The sequence below is a fragment of the Peromyscus eremicus genome, chromosome 18, assembly GCF_949786415.1.
Source record: "Peromyscus eremicus chromosome 18, PerEre_H2_v1, whole genome shotgun sequence".
Classification (NCBI taxonomy): Eukaryota; Metazoa; Chordata; class Mammalia; order Rodentia; family Cricetidae; genus Peromyscus; species Peromyscus eremicus.
In genome coordinates, this window is record NC_081434.1 from 19,107,699 (window position 1) to 19,121,435 (window position 13,737).

Here is a 13,737-nt window from a genome sequence, read left to right on the forward strand (position 1 = left end):
GATGAGTGGACATGATGGTGCAATGTAATGTGAACCCCAGGTTCAGTGAGAAATCCTGTCTACAAATATGATGAGTGGGCATGGTGGTGCATGCCTTTAATTCCATCAAGGAGATCTCTGTGAGTTCTAGGTCAGTCTGGTCTATGTGGTAATGTCCAGTCTAGCCAGTGCTACTTAGCGAGATACTGTCTCAAAAGGAAATAAAATTTTAAAAAAAGATGTAGAAACAGTAAATAAGGTGTCCTAATTTTAAGTTTTGGCCTCTTCATGCAACCACAAAGGTGAGTGCATCCCCCACATCAGTACCACACACACACACACACACACACACACACACACACACACACACACACTCTTACGCACGCAGAGAGAGAAGAAAGAGAATGTGTTTATTCTGTACACTCATTAGAAAAGAGTTTGTATCTGTCTTCCATCCTCAGATAGTATGACTCTCTGACTACTCTCCTACCCAGTAAATGAAGGATCATGTCCATGCAAAGACTTGTATGTGAATGTTTCAATGATTTTATTTATAGTGTTTCAAGACAGAAACTACACCATATGTAAATAAAAACGTGAGTAATAAATCCCATAATTTATGAATTTGTCCTAGATTGTGAGGGGAAATTTCAGCAGAATTATAGATGTGTAATTTGGCAGAAATAAAGAGGTGCCCTTTATGCAGAATATAGTTAAAAACTCTTAGATTTTAATGCAATTAAAAATGAAAGGATGGAAAAAATATTTGATGAGATTTGAGACCTATTACTCAGAGCTAATTATGCTAATAATTCTTTCATTAAAAACTATTTTCTATTAAGTTTTTTTCAACTTAATTAAATGTGTGACAATCAACAGAATTAATTGCATCATTGCTATGGAGAATTCTGTTATCTACAAAATCAAAGAAGAAAGTCAAATGTCATAGAAGTTTGAAATTAGAAAAATAACTCCATTATCTGTCAGAAAGTATTACTTTAAGTTTGCTTAATAAAGAACTATGTTGAACAAAATTTTGCTCAAAACTTACACTTAATGGAGCTGAAGTAGTGACTCAGAGGTTAAGAGCACTTTATGTTCTTACAGAAAACCCAGGTTCAGTTCCCAGCACCCACATAGCAGCTCACAGCCATCTGTAACACCAGTCGTAAAAGATCTGATACCCTCTTCTGACCTTTGAAGCACCACACACACATGTGGTGCACACATGTGCATATAGGTAAAAACATTTATACACATAAAATAAAAATAAATCTTAAAAAAAATCTTTCATTTATTATTAGACTTGACCAAGTTTAAAATTACTGAATATAGGCAGCATTTTCAAAAGCAAAACTTCATTTAGCAATATGATTTAGTGGCATAGTCAACAACAGACACCACATTATCTGTTAGAGCTATAAAAATAAAGTACAGTTCATTATTAATAGTATGACACAGAGGACAGATAACACACACACACATACACAAACACACACAGAACTGGTTATCATGGGCGAAAACGCAGCAATAGACTGATTAGCATGGAATCTTATCTGCTCACGGTTGTCATAATCACATTATGAAGATACCAGCTCTTCAAAGAAGCCATCCTGATTCTGTTCCACTATGTTACTACTAACCTCTATGACACTTCCTAGTTTCTATTGAATTTTTTTTTATTACAGTTGATGTTCTCAGTAAAGAGTGAGTTGTTTGAAGAATTGCAGTTTATTTCTCACACGAGTGAGAATACATACCAATATTTTTGAAATGAATATTGAGTATAAAAAAAGTAAAAATGTATCATAGAAGAGTGGCCAGCCATGGTGCCTGCTAAAAGTTTTGGTTTTAAATGATTAAAGACAACTTCACTAAGAATGTGGCTTCATTAAAAAAAAAAAAAAAAAAAAAGGAAGTAAGAGAAATATATTAGATCAAGGGTTGACAAACAATGCCAATGGATGTAGGGGAGAATTTTTAGAGAAAGAATAATGTGAACTATGTAGAATTAATTTGGGACTTCACAGGACTCCCTTTGGGGGGGAAATCCGAATAAGGCTGAAAACACAGATCTTGTAGTCAGGAAAGAGGGACTGAGGTTTCAAAATCATAACCTTGATTTCACAGTTGTGGAAAGGCTGACCATTGTCAAGGAAGATATTCTAAAGTTAATATAATGTAGGGCAAGATACAGAGCAATTGAAAGAAGTTCTCAAGATTAGAGAAATACTATATGACTCAGAAGAGTGAGGTCAGGATGGCAGAGACTGTAGTGCTTGTCATGAGCACATTTTAGGAAAGGAGGGGAGAGATGACAGAAACAAGGGCAGTATGATGCTAATTAAACCAGAACAGTCCATTCAATAACCTATTGAGAGGGGTCTGTAGATGAATTTCTAAATGGTCTTATTAAATAAAAAAACAAAAAACAAAACAAAAACATGGAGCCAGATATAGGGGTTAAAGCCTGAGAGAGATCAGAGGAATAGGAACAGCCACAAGCTAACCTCACCTCACCAAAACCTCAGCTTCCAAATGCAACATACTTCCTGTCTACCCACACCTATATGCCTTGCTGTTCTGCCATCTAATTTGCTCTCTCTGCCCAGCTACATGACTTCCTCTTGCTGCCCAGCTCTGTCATTTCCTGTCTGTCTGTACAGACCTCCAGACCTCCATGGTTAACTAGTGTTGGAATTTAAGGCATGTGTCACCACGCATGGCTGTTTCCACTGTGGCCTTGAACTCACAGCGATCCAGACAGATAGATCCCTGCCTGCCAGGGGATAGGATGTGCTTCCGTTGCTTAATTTCTTTGTTCACTTTTAACAGCTGCCTTTTTCCCCTAATCTCCAGGAAAGCTGTATTTATTAAAGCACAAATAAAATATCACCATATTTCAGCACAAATAAAATATCACCACAATGGTCAAATCCAAACAGGAATCCTACATGCATTTTAGTTCCATTATATCAGTGGTGTTCAATGTGCATATTCATGATTTTTTCATAATTTATATTCACATATTCAACATGTAAAGTAGAAATATTAAAAGAAGTAATAAGCAAGGAATAAACTATGTTATAGAAATGATTATTGTATTGCTTAAGGTCTTAGTTGCAAATTACATAATTTACTTTTTCCAGTTTATGAAACTAAAGTATGTTGGAAGGCTCTTTGAATTAGGAGATGGTGGCAAATATAGGCCCTTTACTGACTATTAGAAAACCATGCATCCAAATTATGCTATCTCTAGTAGGAAACTCAGGTAGTTGGGACATAAAAAAAAAAAAAAAAAAACCACCAAAGCTTAGAGGACAAGTGAGTTAGTCTGCTAGCTGAGAGAAGACTCAATTCTGACTTCCTTGCTACAGATGATTTTACTCCCTTTGACAGTAGATGGAACCTACACTGCATGACAGATGTGTGCGAGGGAGTTTAGATATGGTAGGTGTTTGCTGATGTTGTGGCTAATAATATGGAAAGTTACAAAATTGGATACAGTGAAGGTATTCACTAGATTTTTGCACTCACAAAAGACTTATTTCTCTAGTGGTCTAAAGTACATTTTCCCACATTATGATGTCATTGTTATTGATAATAATCTGCTCTCAGCAAGTTCAGTTTTCTTCTTGATGATTACTTTTGTCTCATATGTATCTAAGTACATCATTATTATTTGGAACTTAAGATGGGGCTCTTTTAGTATATTTATTTTGTCTCCTTTATGTTTTCTTTGTGCTTTCATGATGAATATTTGAGTGGTATCTTCAATGCTTGGGTCTTTCGTGGAAGGTGTTTAAAGCCAAATGTTCATCTCATGAGACTTAGTTTTTGTCCTTTGTATAGTATGTGTACCTAGATTGCATTAATTCATATATTAGAGCACATGTGAGTAGTAATATATCAATAGACTAAAATTCAGTCAGCAAATGAGATGATAGTCTCCCTCTTGCAAAGTGGAATTGCCATTCTCCTTTAAGGTATCCATATATCCTGAAGTATTTGTGTGTCATCACATTAAGCACATTGACTAAATAATCGGGCCCAAGCCAGCCTGTACATGGTTATTAGTATAGCCTATTTTACTGTTGTTTATATAAAAAGTGTGTTAAAAATTTCAGATATTCATCTTACCCTTCTAATGGATTTCCTTATTCATCCCTTGAGACCCATTTTGTTTTGGAACCTAGACTGTATGAAAGGAGAAGCTTTTTGGAGATTGTAGCAGGGTAGTGCCACATGGCCAGATGTGAATTTTTTGAAAGATTTATTTATTTTTTATATTCATGAATATATGTGTTCCACCTGTGTACCTGGTGCCCACAGAGGCCAGAAGAGGGTATCAGATCCCCAGGAACTGGAGTTACAAGATGGCTATAAGCTGTCTTGGGAGTACTGAGAACCAAGCCTGGGTCCTCTGCATAAGCAGCAAGCGCCCTTAGCAGCTGAGATTTCTCTCTGGGCTCCAAATGTGACTTTGGGATCACTTATTCAGATGCTGCAGCTGAAGTTGTGTGGAGAAAGGAAAAAGCAGGACTATCAGATAGGAGACTGTCTTAGGTTGTTTGGAATTGTGATGGGTGAAATTACTGGGGCAATTTCAATATTTAAGCATGGTTGAATGGTTGTAATTTTAAGATAGAAAATGAGGAATGATTTTCATATGCCCGATTAAATCAAATATTTTTTTGAACAGAGACTAATTCTTAGGTACTTTATGATTCCAGGTTGCTTTTGTAGGTGTGGGGTGAGGGACCCAGCTAGCATGTTACTCTTTTCTCAGTGTTTTCAATATGCTTCAGATGTTCTGGAACCCACATCTTCTGGTCCTTCCTAAATACCAGATAAGCTATTGTTTAGTAGATGTTCAGTTCTTAAAATAAATATGATGTTTCCGAAATGGATAGTAAGCAGATTCTCATAAGGGTTTTTAAATGCCTTTATGATGGATGAAAACATTGTGTGGAAATGTGGGTGATTCACATTGTTTGTCCTGTGCCCAGCTCATTGTTGCTTTATGTCTTACCCTTAGCTGGGACGACAGCAGTTCAGTGAGCAGCGGTCTCAGTGATACCCTTGATAACATCAGCACAGATGACCTGAACACCACGTCCTCCATCAGCTCTTACTCCAACATCACTGTCCCCTCCAGGAAGAACACTCAGGTGAGAGCCATCGAGCCACCCTCTCTCTTCCTGGTGATGCTATCAATTTCCTCCTCAAAAAAAAAAAAAAAAATGCACTTTATTAAACTCTGGTTTTGCTCTTTAATCTGAAGCATTTGCATAAGCTGAATACTCAGAGATACTAAAGACTCACCAGCTCTGGGACCTGCAGTGATTTTATTTTAAGCCCCCTAGAGTTACACCACTCAGAACTATAGCCACGCCTACCCCTAGCCTCTTTTGAAGATCATAAACAGCTTAGACCTATTTGCTGATCTGTAACCCAGAAAGACCCACCTTGACATTCCCCCCCCCATCTAATACTCATTTTCTTTAAAAAATAAGTTTAGAAACAGTTTAACATTGGATCTTTCTTGATTAATTTTTTTAATGATGTCAAAAACAAATTGCTAGGCTCACTTGGGAATGGTGCATCAAGAAAGAACGTTGAATACATCCTGCCTTGTCTTGGTTTTTCCTTGTCACGTTTGTCATAGAATAATCCCTTCCTTTGTGGAGTTTAATTAGGCTTCTCTGAGCATTATTTATCCTGACATTCCCTAATATCTGCAAAGGGAAATTCTATGGCTCAAATTGATGAAACGTATGTGAAATCGTAGTTAAAAATAGGACCGTGTCTGGCATGCTTCGGAAGTATAAATCAGTGCTTCATTATTTTTTCACCTCTTATCTGAAAACGCAGTCCAGTTCCTCATTCACAGCTCCTAGGTTTTCTTTTTTCTTTTCTTGTTTTTTTTTTTTTTTTTTTTTAAAATGGGACATTTTTTTTCATAGCTGAAAACAGATGCAGAGAAATGCAGTCCAGTTCCTCATTCACAGCTCCTAGGTTTTCTTTTTTCTTTTCTTGTTTTTTTTTTTTTTTTAAATGGGACATTTTTTTTCATAGCTGAAAACAGATGCAGAGAAACGTTCAACGGCCGATGAGACCTGGGATAGTCCAGAGGAGCTGAAGAAGACGGAAGAAGATTTTGACAGCCACGGTGATGGAGGTGCCAAGTGGAAGGGTGCTGCAACCTCTGGACTTGCTGAAGACTCCTCTGAGAAGACAGGGCAGAAAGCGGGCCTGTCTGTGTCTCAGACTGGCTCCTGGAGGAGGGGCATGTCTGCCCAGGGAGGGACACCAGCTAGGCAGAAAACCAACACGAGTGCACTGAAGACTCCTGGTAGGTTTGTCACTTGGGATCTGCGCTATGGAAGAATTGTAACCTGTGGTCCCCCATTTGCATGCCTTCACATGTATTAGCTCCCCCTTTTAATATTCAGATTCTGCTGCACACAGTCCAATAATTTTATTCTGTAATCCACATACTTTGTCATATAAGCCCTCATGAGTATGATAGTCTGAGAATCCTGTGGGGATCACACTTGTCACATAGGGTTGTTATATGCTGTATTACAATCTAGTCACTTTGTATACAGGCAAAGTATTGGTTCTGGATAAATGATAACTCGCTCGCTCTTCATGACTTTTTAAATGAATATTTTCAGTATTGATTTTACAAATGCCACTACCTTTTAATACAAATCTGAGAGCTTCAAGAGTCTCCCCTTATTTTAGAAGTAGTGTCAGCTGACATGTGGATGTCATAGAGTACTTCAGATATAATCCTAGTCAAGGTATTGACATCCACTTTTTTTTTTCCCTAGTACGTTGGTTCTCAACCTGTGGGTTGAGACCACGCTGAGGGTCACATATCACATATCCTGCATATCAGGTATTTACATCACGGTTCATAACAGTAGCAAAATTACAGTTATGAAGTAGCAATGGAAATCACTTTATGGTTGGGGGGGTCACCACAGCACTAGGGGCTGTATTAAAGGATTGCAATATTAGGAAGAATGAGAGACACTGAGGAATGAGTGACACCCTTCTGAAGCAAGAGCGTTGTAAGGTACAAAACATTAACAAATAAGAAAATAACCAGTTTTCACTTTTCCTCCTCAAGCTCATTACATTTCCTCCAGCAGACATGTGGTGTTTTTTTCTAGCTAGGCACTCAATTATTTCATTACTATTAGAGTGTGCCTATTTAGATCTGAAACAAGAAATAGTTCAGAATTGAAGTGATACAGAGAGCTAAAGAACACTCACATCTTACATTTGGTTTTCGAGGGGTTATGCTGTCAAAACATTCAAATGAACCCATCTGTGTGTTTCTCTTTAATTAGGGAAGACAGATGATGCCAAAGCTTCAGAGAAAGGGAAAACCCCCCTGAAAGGATCATCCTTGCAAAGGTCTCCTTCAGATGCAGGGAAAAGCAGTGGAGATGAAGGGAAAAAGCCACCCTCGGGCATTGGAAGATCGTCAGCCAGCAATTCTTTTGGATATAAGAAGACAAGTGGTGTAGGGTCGTCCTCCACTATGATTACCAGCAGCGGTGCCACCATAACCAGCGGCTCAGCTACATTGGGAAAAATCCCCAAATCAGCTGCCATTGGTGGGAAGTCAAATGCAGGAAGGAAAACCAGCTTAGATGGATCCCAGAATCAAGACGATGTTGTCCTGCACGTGAGCTCCAAGACCACCCTCCAGTACCGCAGCTTGCCCCGCCCTTCCAAGTCCAGCACCAGCGGTATCCCCGGGCGAGGTGGCCACCGATCCAGTACCAGCAGCATTGATTCCAATGTCAGCAGCAAGTCAGCCGGGGCCACCACCTCCAAACTGAGAGAACCCACTAAGATCGGCTCAGGGCGCTCGAGTCCAGTCACTGTCAACCAAACAGACAAAGAGAAGGAGAAAGTAGCAGTCTCAGATTCAGAGAGTGTTTCTTTGTCAGGGTCCCCCAAATCCAGCCCCACCTCTGCCAGTGCCTGTGGTACACAAGGGCTCAGACAGCCAGGGTCCAAATATCCAGATATTGCCTCACCTACATTTCGAAGGTAAGGGGATGCTGGGAAAACGTAAAAGGTAGTATATAAAACATGTATTTATTCTACATAAAGATGTTTTAATTTATTCTAAATATTCGAAGATTCTGTATTCTAGACTTGTTTAAAATATACAGAGTTCTGCACAGCTGACTGTATGAACTGCTAGTGTAAAAAGTGATGCTCATTTAGAGAAGTGGTTAGCCATTCAGCTATACTGTCAGTGCGACAGGAAAAATAGAAACAACTTGTGCAACAGGCTTAAAATCAAATGACTAGTCATAGAAGTAGTGATAACTTAAAGTGATAGCTTGTAAAATAATTCAGCAGTTTTCACCTCTCCTTTCCATCATTAAAAAAAAAAGTCAAACTGCATAGATCTTGGTAAACACTGCATTTACCTCTAGTGTGCATTACCTTACTGACTCTTAATGAGTGGATGGTTATGAATATAGATGATATATTCTTTGTAACCGTTTACGTTGGATCAATTTAAACAGGGCTAAATCTCAGCACAGCAAAAAGCAAAACAAAACAAAAAGTCCAAGTATGACATCATGGTCAGGATTTTAAAACATTTAGATGTCTGACACAGGACAAGAACTCACGAGTGAGATGACATTTATAACTCGTTGTCAGTGTTCTTTGACAGGACCCAGCAGCATGATGTAGATACCATAATTATCTTTGTATTAAGTATGTGAAGTTCTGCTTAGGAATAGCCCTGATTTTAGATACCCCAAGTAGCATGGGGGAAGTTAGTGTGTGACTTAGGATAAACTGTTAAATATACCTGCCTCTGTTTCTTATCTTTAAGTTAATAATCATTTATCACCTATAACTTGCTAAGTATTTAAGGTTTGTTTTTATTCTGCTGGTTTAACCTAGACTTAGGAAGAGTCTTGAAAAGTTTACTCTCACATTTAAGTAACCTTCAAAGCTTAACTGTTTGAAAAGTAGCCATTAAATTTCTCATTAGAAGTACTAATTGTAAAGAATGTTTTGAAGTGTCAGTTCTTCTTGGAAAGAATAAATTATAGCTTTAGCAATAGTAAATAATCTCACTGCTTATGTGAAAGCCAATAGTGCCCTCCTGTGGCCCATTACCTATGAAACAATTTCTCATATTCGTCATAAGTCTTCCACTGCAGGAAATATGGATTTCATTACAGCTGAATTAGTAACCATTCTGCCATTACTTCATATCATTTTATTTCCATATTTGCATAAATTTGATTATATCATCTCTTTCACTTACAAAACTAAAATGTTTTCTGATCTAAACTCCAATATCTAACTTAGCACCAATGATATTTCAAATCACTGGTATAAATATATGTCTGAGTAGCTCTGGCAGTTGACAGAAATCCCTGTGGTTTTTCCATGGGAAGATTTCAGCAAATCCATAAGTTGCCAACAATATCCAATATTTCCAGCTGAGTCATTCAGGCCTCCAGACATTACCTTGCCTTAAGTGTCCCCTTTAGATTTTTGAGTAACCTATTTTAAAAAGAGGAAAATCCATTGAAGTGCCATATACCGAATGCGTAGAAGTTGTTTCATTATAATGGTTCTGTAGATAGGCAATGCCGGAATGGCCAAAATATTTTTGAGTCCTTTGATCGCTAGAAGTGTAAAAGTCAAGCATGATCATGTTTGACTTTTGCTCACTTCTGCCCAACTTGGTTGTAGTCCAGTGCTGACTTCCCCTTAAGATATTTAAGGAGATTTTTAGTAGTTGATTAATACCAAGGCCAAGCATATCACCTTCAGGAACATAGAGGCTGGACGTGCTTGGTAGCTCACTACTCCAAAGCACACTTGGCTCTGTGGACTGAAACCCTATGGAATGTAGATATGAGTCTCTTGGAACAACTGAAGTTGTTATTTGTTTTTCTTTTAGGTTGTTTGGTGCCAAGGCAGGTGGCAAATCTGCCTCTGCACCTAATACTGAGGGTGTGAAATCCTCCTCAGTACTGCCCAGCCCTAGTACCTCATTAGCGCGACAAGGCAGTCTGGAGTCACCGTCGTCTGGTACGGGCAGCATGGGCAGTGCTGGCGGGCTAAGCGGCAGCAGCAGCCCTCTCTTCAATAAGCCCTCAGACTTAACTACAGATGTTATAAGCTTAAGTCACTCCTTGGCTTCCAGCCCAGCATCGGTTCACTCTTTCACATCGGGTGGTCTTGTGTGGGCTGCCAATCTGAGCACTTCCTCTACAGGCAGCAAGGACACTCCGAGTTACCAGTCCATGACTAGTCTCCATACGAGCTCTGAGTCAATTGACCTGCCCCTCAGCCATCATGGCTCCCTGTCTGGACTGACCACAGGCACTCACGAGGTGCAGAGCCTGCTCATGAGAACGGGTAGTGTGAGATCTACTCTCTCAGAAAGGTGAGCGTTCCTAGAGGCATCGATGAGTCCTTAACCCCTTCTTCCTGCCCTGTGCCCACTACCCCACCCTGTTAAATAAATTTCCTTGATTCCGTTGTGGATACAACTATGCAGTGACATAAAAATGAAGTTAAATTTAGAGTTAATGTTGATAAGACCAGTCTTATTCTTCACTCTTGTTAACAAATTTGACAAGTAATGAAGTCATTAACGATAGGGTGATTGAATTATTTTCTTATTATGAATGCCTGCCTTTCCAGTCAGTGGGCACTTTCAATAGTATATAAAGTAGGCATTCATACAGCAAGTGATATCTTCTCAAGACGTTTCTAATTATTGGCTTGAGATTCAAGACAACACAGTCCTGAGGATGATTAAAACTTTGTGAATGACCAAATTCAAGTGGATTCTACAATTGTGCTCTGAGAAATATGTGGAATTTTAGAATATAAGCTTAATCCCTTATTAAGACATATTCTACAATGCTCAAATTGTCCATTAATCTATTATTTTCAGCTCTTTTCTTCTGGATTCTCTTGCCTATGTGAAATACAAAATTAGGAATGAAATATTACCTCTTGGTGTTCCACCACCTCACTGCACACCGGCAGCCATGCAATTGGCACATTCACTACATTAAAGCCCTTGAGACCTAAATGAATGATTGGTACTCAATGCTTACTGTGATGGGCTGGTAATTACAAAATGTATGTTTTCCTAGTCACAAAAAGCCAGAGTCCTGACAACTGGGTTATTCAAACTAAAATATATCTACTTCCCTTTAATTTTTTTTTCTTAGTACATGCAATGTAAAAAGAACTGGTACTGAATAATCCATCAAAAATTAGACTTTCAATCATATCTCAGATTCTAGTTCCAGTACTTGTAAGGTAAATGGGCATGATCACATGTCATGTATAAAACTTATGCCAAATAAATAGAATTATATTTAAAATGTATTGTCTTATTTAAATAATATATTCTAAATTTATAAGAACATACATGAAGACTTTAAAAAAAGGGTTGATATCTAAATCAAACAAGCAGGTTATAATTTACTAGTCACAATCATCCTCCAAAATACAAATAATCTTTAAATTATAAAGATGGAAACATAAAGTTGATCATATAGATTTCAACCTATTTGGTTAGCCTTCAAACATTAAATGCTAAGAAATGTGGTCAAGTACATCATTGTAACCAAGAAACCAAATCAAAACTGCATGTTAAAATCAACAAATCCTATGGTTATAGTGGAATCCAGTTTAATTATTTTATTCAGTTTAATTATTTTATTCTATATTTTAGCACTACTCTAAAAAATGTCTACTAAAAAGTACAACAATAAATATATAGTTATTTACTGTTTTAAAGCAAATAATTTTAGTAGTTTTGCAGTATTGGAAATAGGCTAATTTAACCCAATATTAAAATAATCAAAGACTTTCCAAAATACGCTTTAAATGTATTAGTGACAATTCAGCCATGGAAAGTCAATGTAACTATCTTATTAAGAATGACATATAAGACTGATAGTAATCAGTTCCTCCCAGCAAATAGCTAGATTGAATTTTTTTTTATTTAAAACACTGTGTATATTCTTTTTCTTTAGAAGGAAAATGCAAAGTCTAACTGCATTTTAACCCTTAAGAGTACTTATGAGGAAGTGTGTGATCTATTTAAGAAAATCTCATGTGTATGGCCTGATATAACTGGTCAGTTAATAACTAAATTGAAAGTATAAAAGTGTATCAAAGTGTGATATTTTTTAAATTAATTTGAGATGTGTATGATAGATGTTAAGGTGTATGTAAGTTCTTGACTTCTCTTATTACACTTTGATCTTCACATCCTAGGACTAATAAATCAGTAGTTTTTATACTAATTTCAATTTTTACATAAACTATTCTTCACTAAAATTTAAATGTAAGGAAATGAATGAATACAAATGAAATAATTTTTCCATATTGCCCTACACTTCAGATCTAGTCATTGGTGGTTCTGTGACTATAACTAACCCACATTGGTTTTGTTTCATTCTATTTTATTGTGACCAAAGCATATTTTTAAAGTAATTTAAAGTCATAGACAACCTTGTAAATTTCCAGTTTGTCATCAAATTTAAAATTTGACAACCATGTTGCGTATTACAATTGTTGGCCTTGGACAAACGGTGCAATAAGTAAGTGAAATCTCTACTTCACTTACTGTCTGTCTCTACCTCCTTAGCCATTGCTGACATTGGAGTGGTCACTCCTTGAAACTTTGCAGAAAGCCAATATAATACTATCATGAATGTCTCGAGCAGTGGTTCTCCACTTTCCTAATGCTGTGATCCTTTGATACAGTTCCTTGTGTTGTGGTGACCCAAACCATAAAATTAATTTTGTTGCTACTTCATAACTGTAATTTTGCTACTGTTAGGAATCATAATGTAAATATTTTTGGAGAACGAGGTTTGCCAAAGGTGTCTTAATCCACAGGTTGAGAACCACTACTCTAGAGTTTAGGAAATGCTCTATGTTATTGAATTTAAGTGCGTTTTCTAAGTTATTTCACTGTAGCATACAAAAATGTAATTTTTATACAACTTGATAACATTGGCAAAATAACAATTTTCTAATTTTCTGCAATATTTTAAAGAAATAGTGGCATATGATCATATAAATACATAGCCCAATATAGTTCATATTTAGAGATTTCTTATTTGTTTAGTATGATTCCTTTGGTTTGGTTATTCATACTAGTTAGGAAATTTTATAATCATAATATACAACAAGAACAAATTACCCGTTGGCATAAGATGACAGATGGAGTACCTGTAGAAGAAAACATTTTAGCTTTGATGTTGAGTGATTCAATTTTAAGTCAGTCTGTTTTGCATTTGTGTTATATCATCCCCATTGTGCACACGCCTTGTGTTTAATTTTGATCACTTGATGTTCTAAACAAAGAGAACAATAGTTCTGTAAGTCCATGTTCATTTTCCACTTTGGCAATCTGCATGCTGGAGATTAGAAGGGAGCCTCTAGATGTGTCCCACTCTTCTCCATTTCCCATGAGTCATTTTCCACTTCTCTAGGCACACCGTTCTAGCCCAGTGTCTGATGAACTGAGAATTAGTTAAAATAAAGGTGATAAAAATAGATAACCCTTTAAATACCCAGTCAATGATTTCTCAAAGATGAAATGGCTTTACTTCATTAACATATTTTAATAAATTATACTAGAAACATTGTTTAACGAGAATACATGTTATATATTAAATTCTCTCTTGTATGTAAGTGGGAAACAAATCTACC

General features: G+C 37.1%; 1 protein-coding gene across 1 annotated transcript in view; it reads left to right on the forward strand.

Moving 5' to 3' along the window:
- Window positions 1-13,737, forward strand: part of Nav3 (neuron navigator 3) — a gene marked incomplete at its 5' end in the record, with an annotated part of 238,763 nt that overhangs the window by 145,862 nt on the left and 79,164 nt on the right. Inside the window, 4 exons of the mRNA XM_059245802.1 lie at window positions 5,018-5,150; window positions 6,058-6,334; window positions 7,344-8,055; window positions 9,947-10,435. Coding sequence (XP_059101785.1) covers window positions 5,018-5,150; window positions 6,058-6,334; window positions 7,344-8,055; window positions 9,947-10,435 — 1,611 coding nt within the window. The remainder of the gene's footprint in view (window positions 1-5,017; window positions 5,151-6,057; window positions 6,335-7,343; window positions 8,056-9,946; window positions 10,436-13,737) is intronic.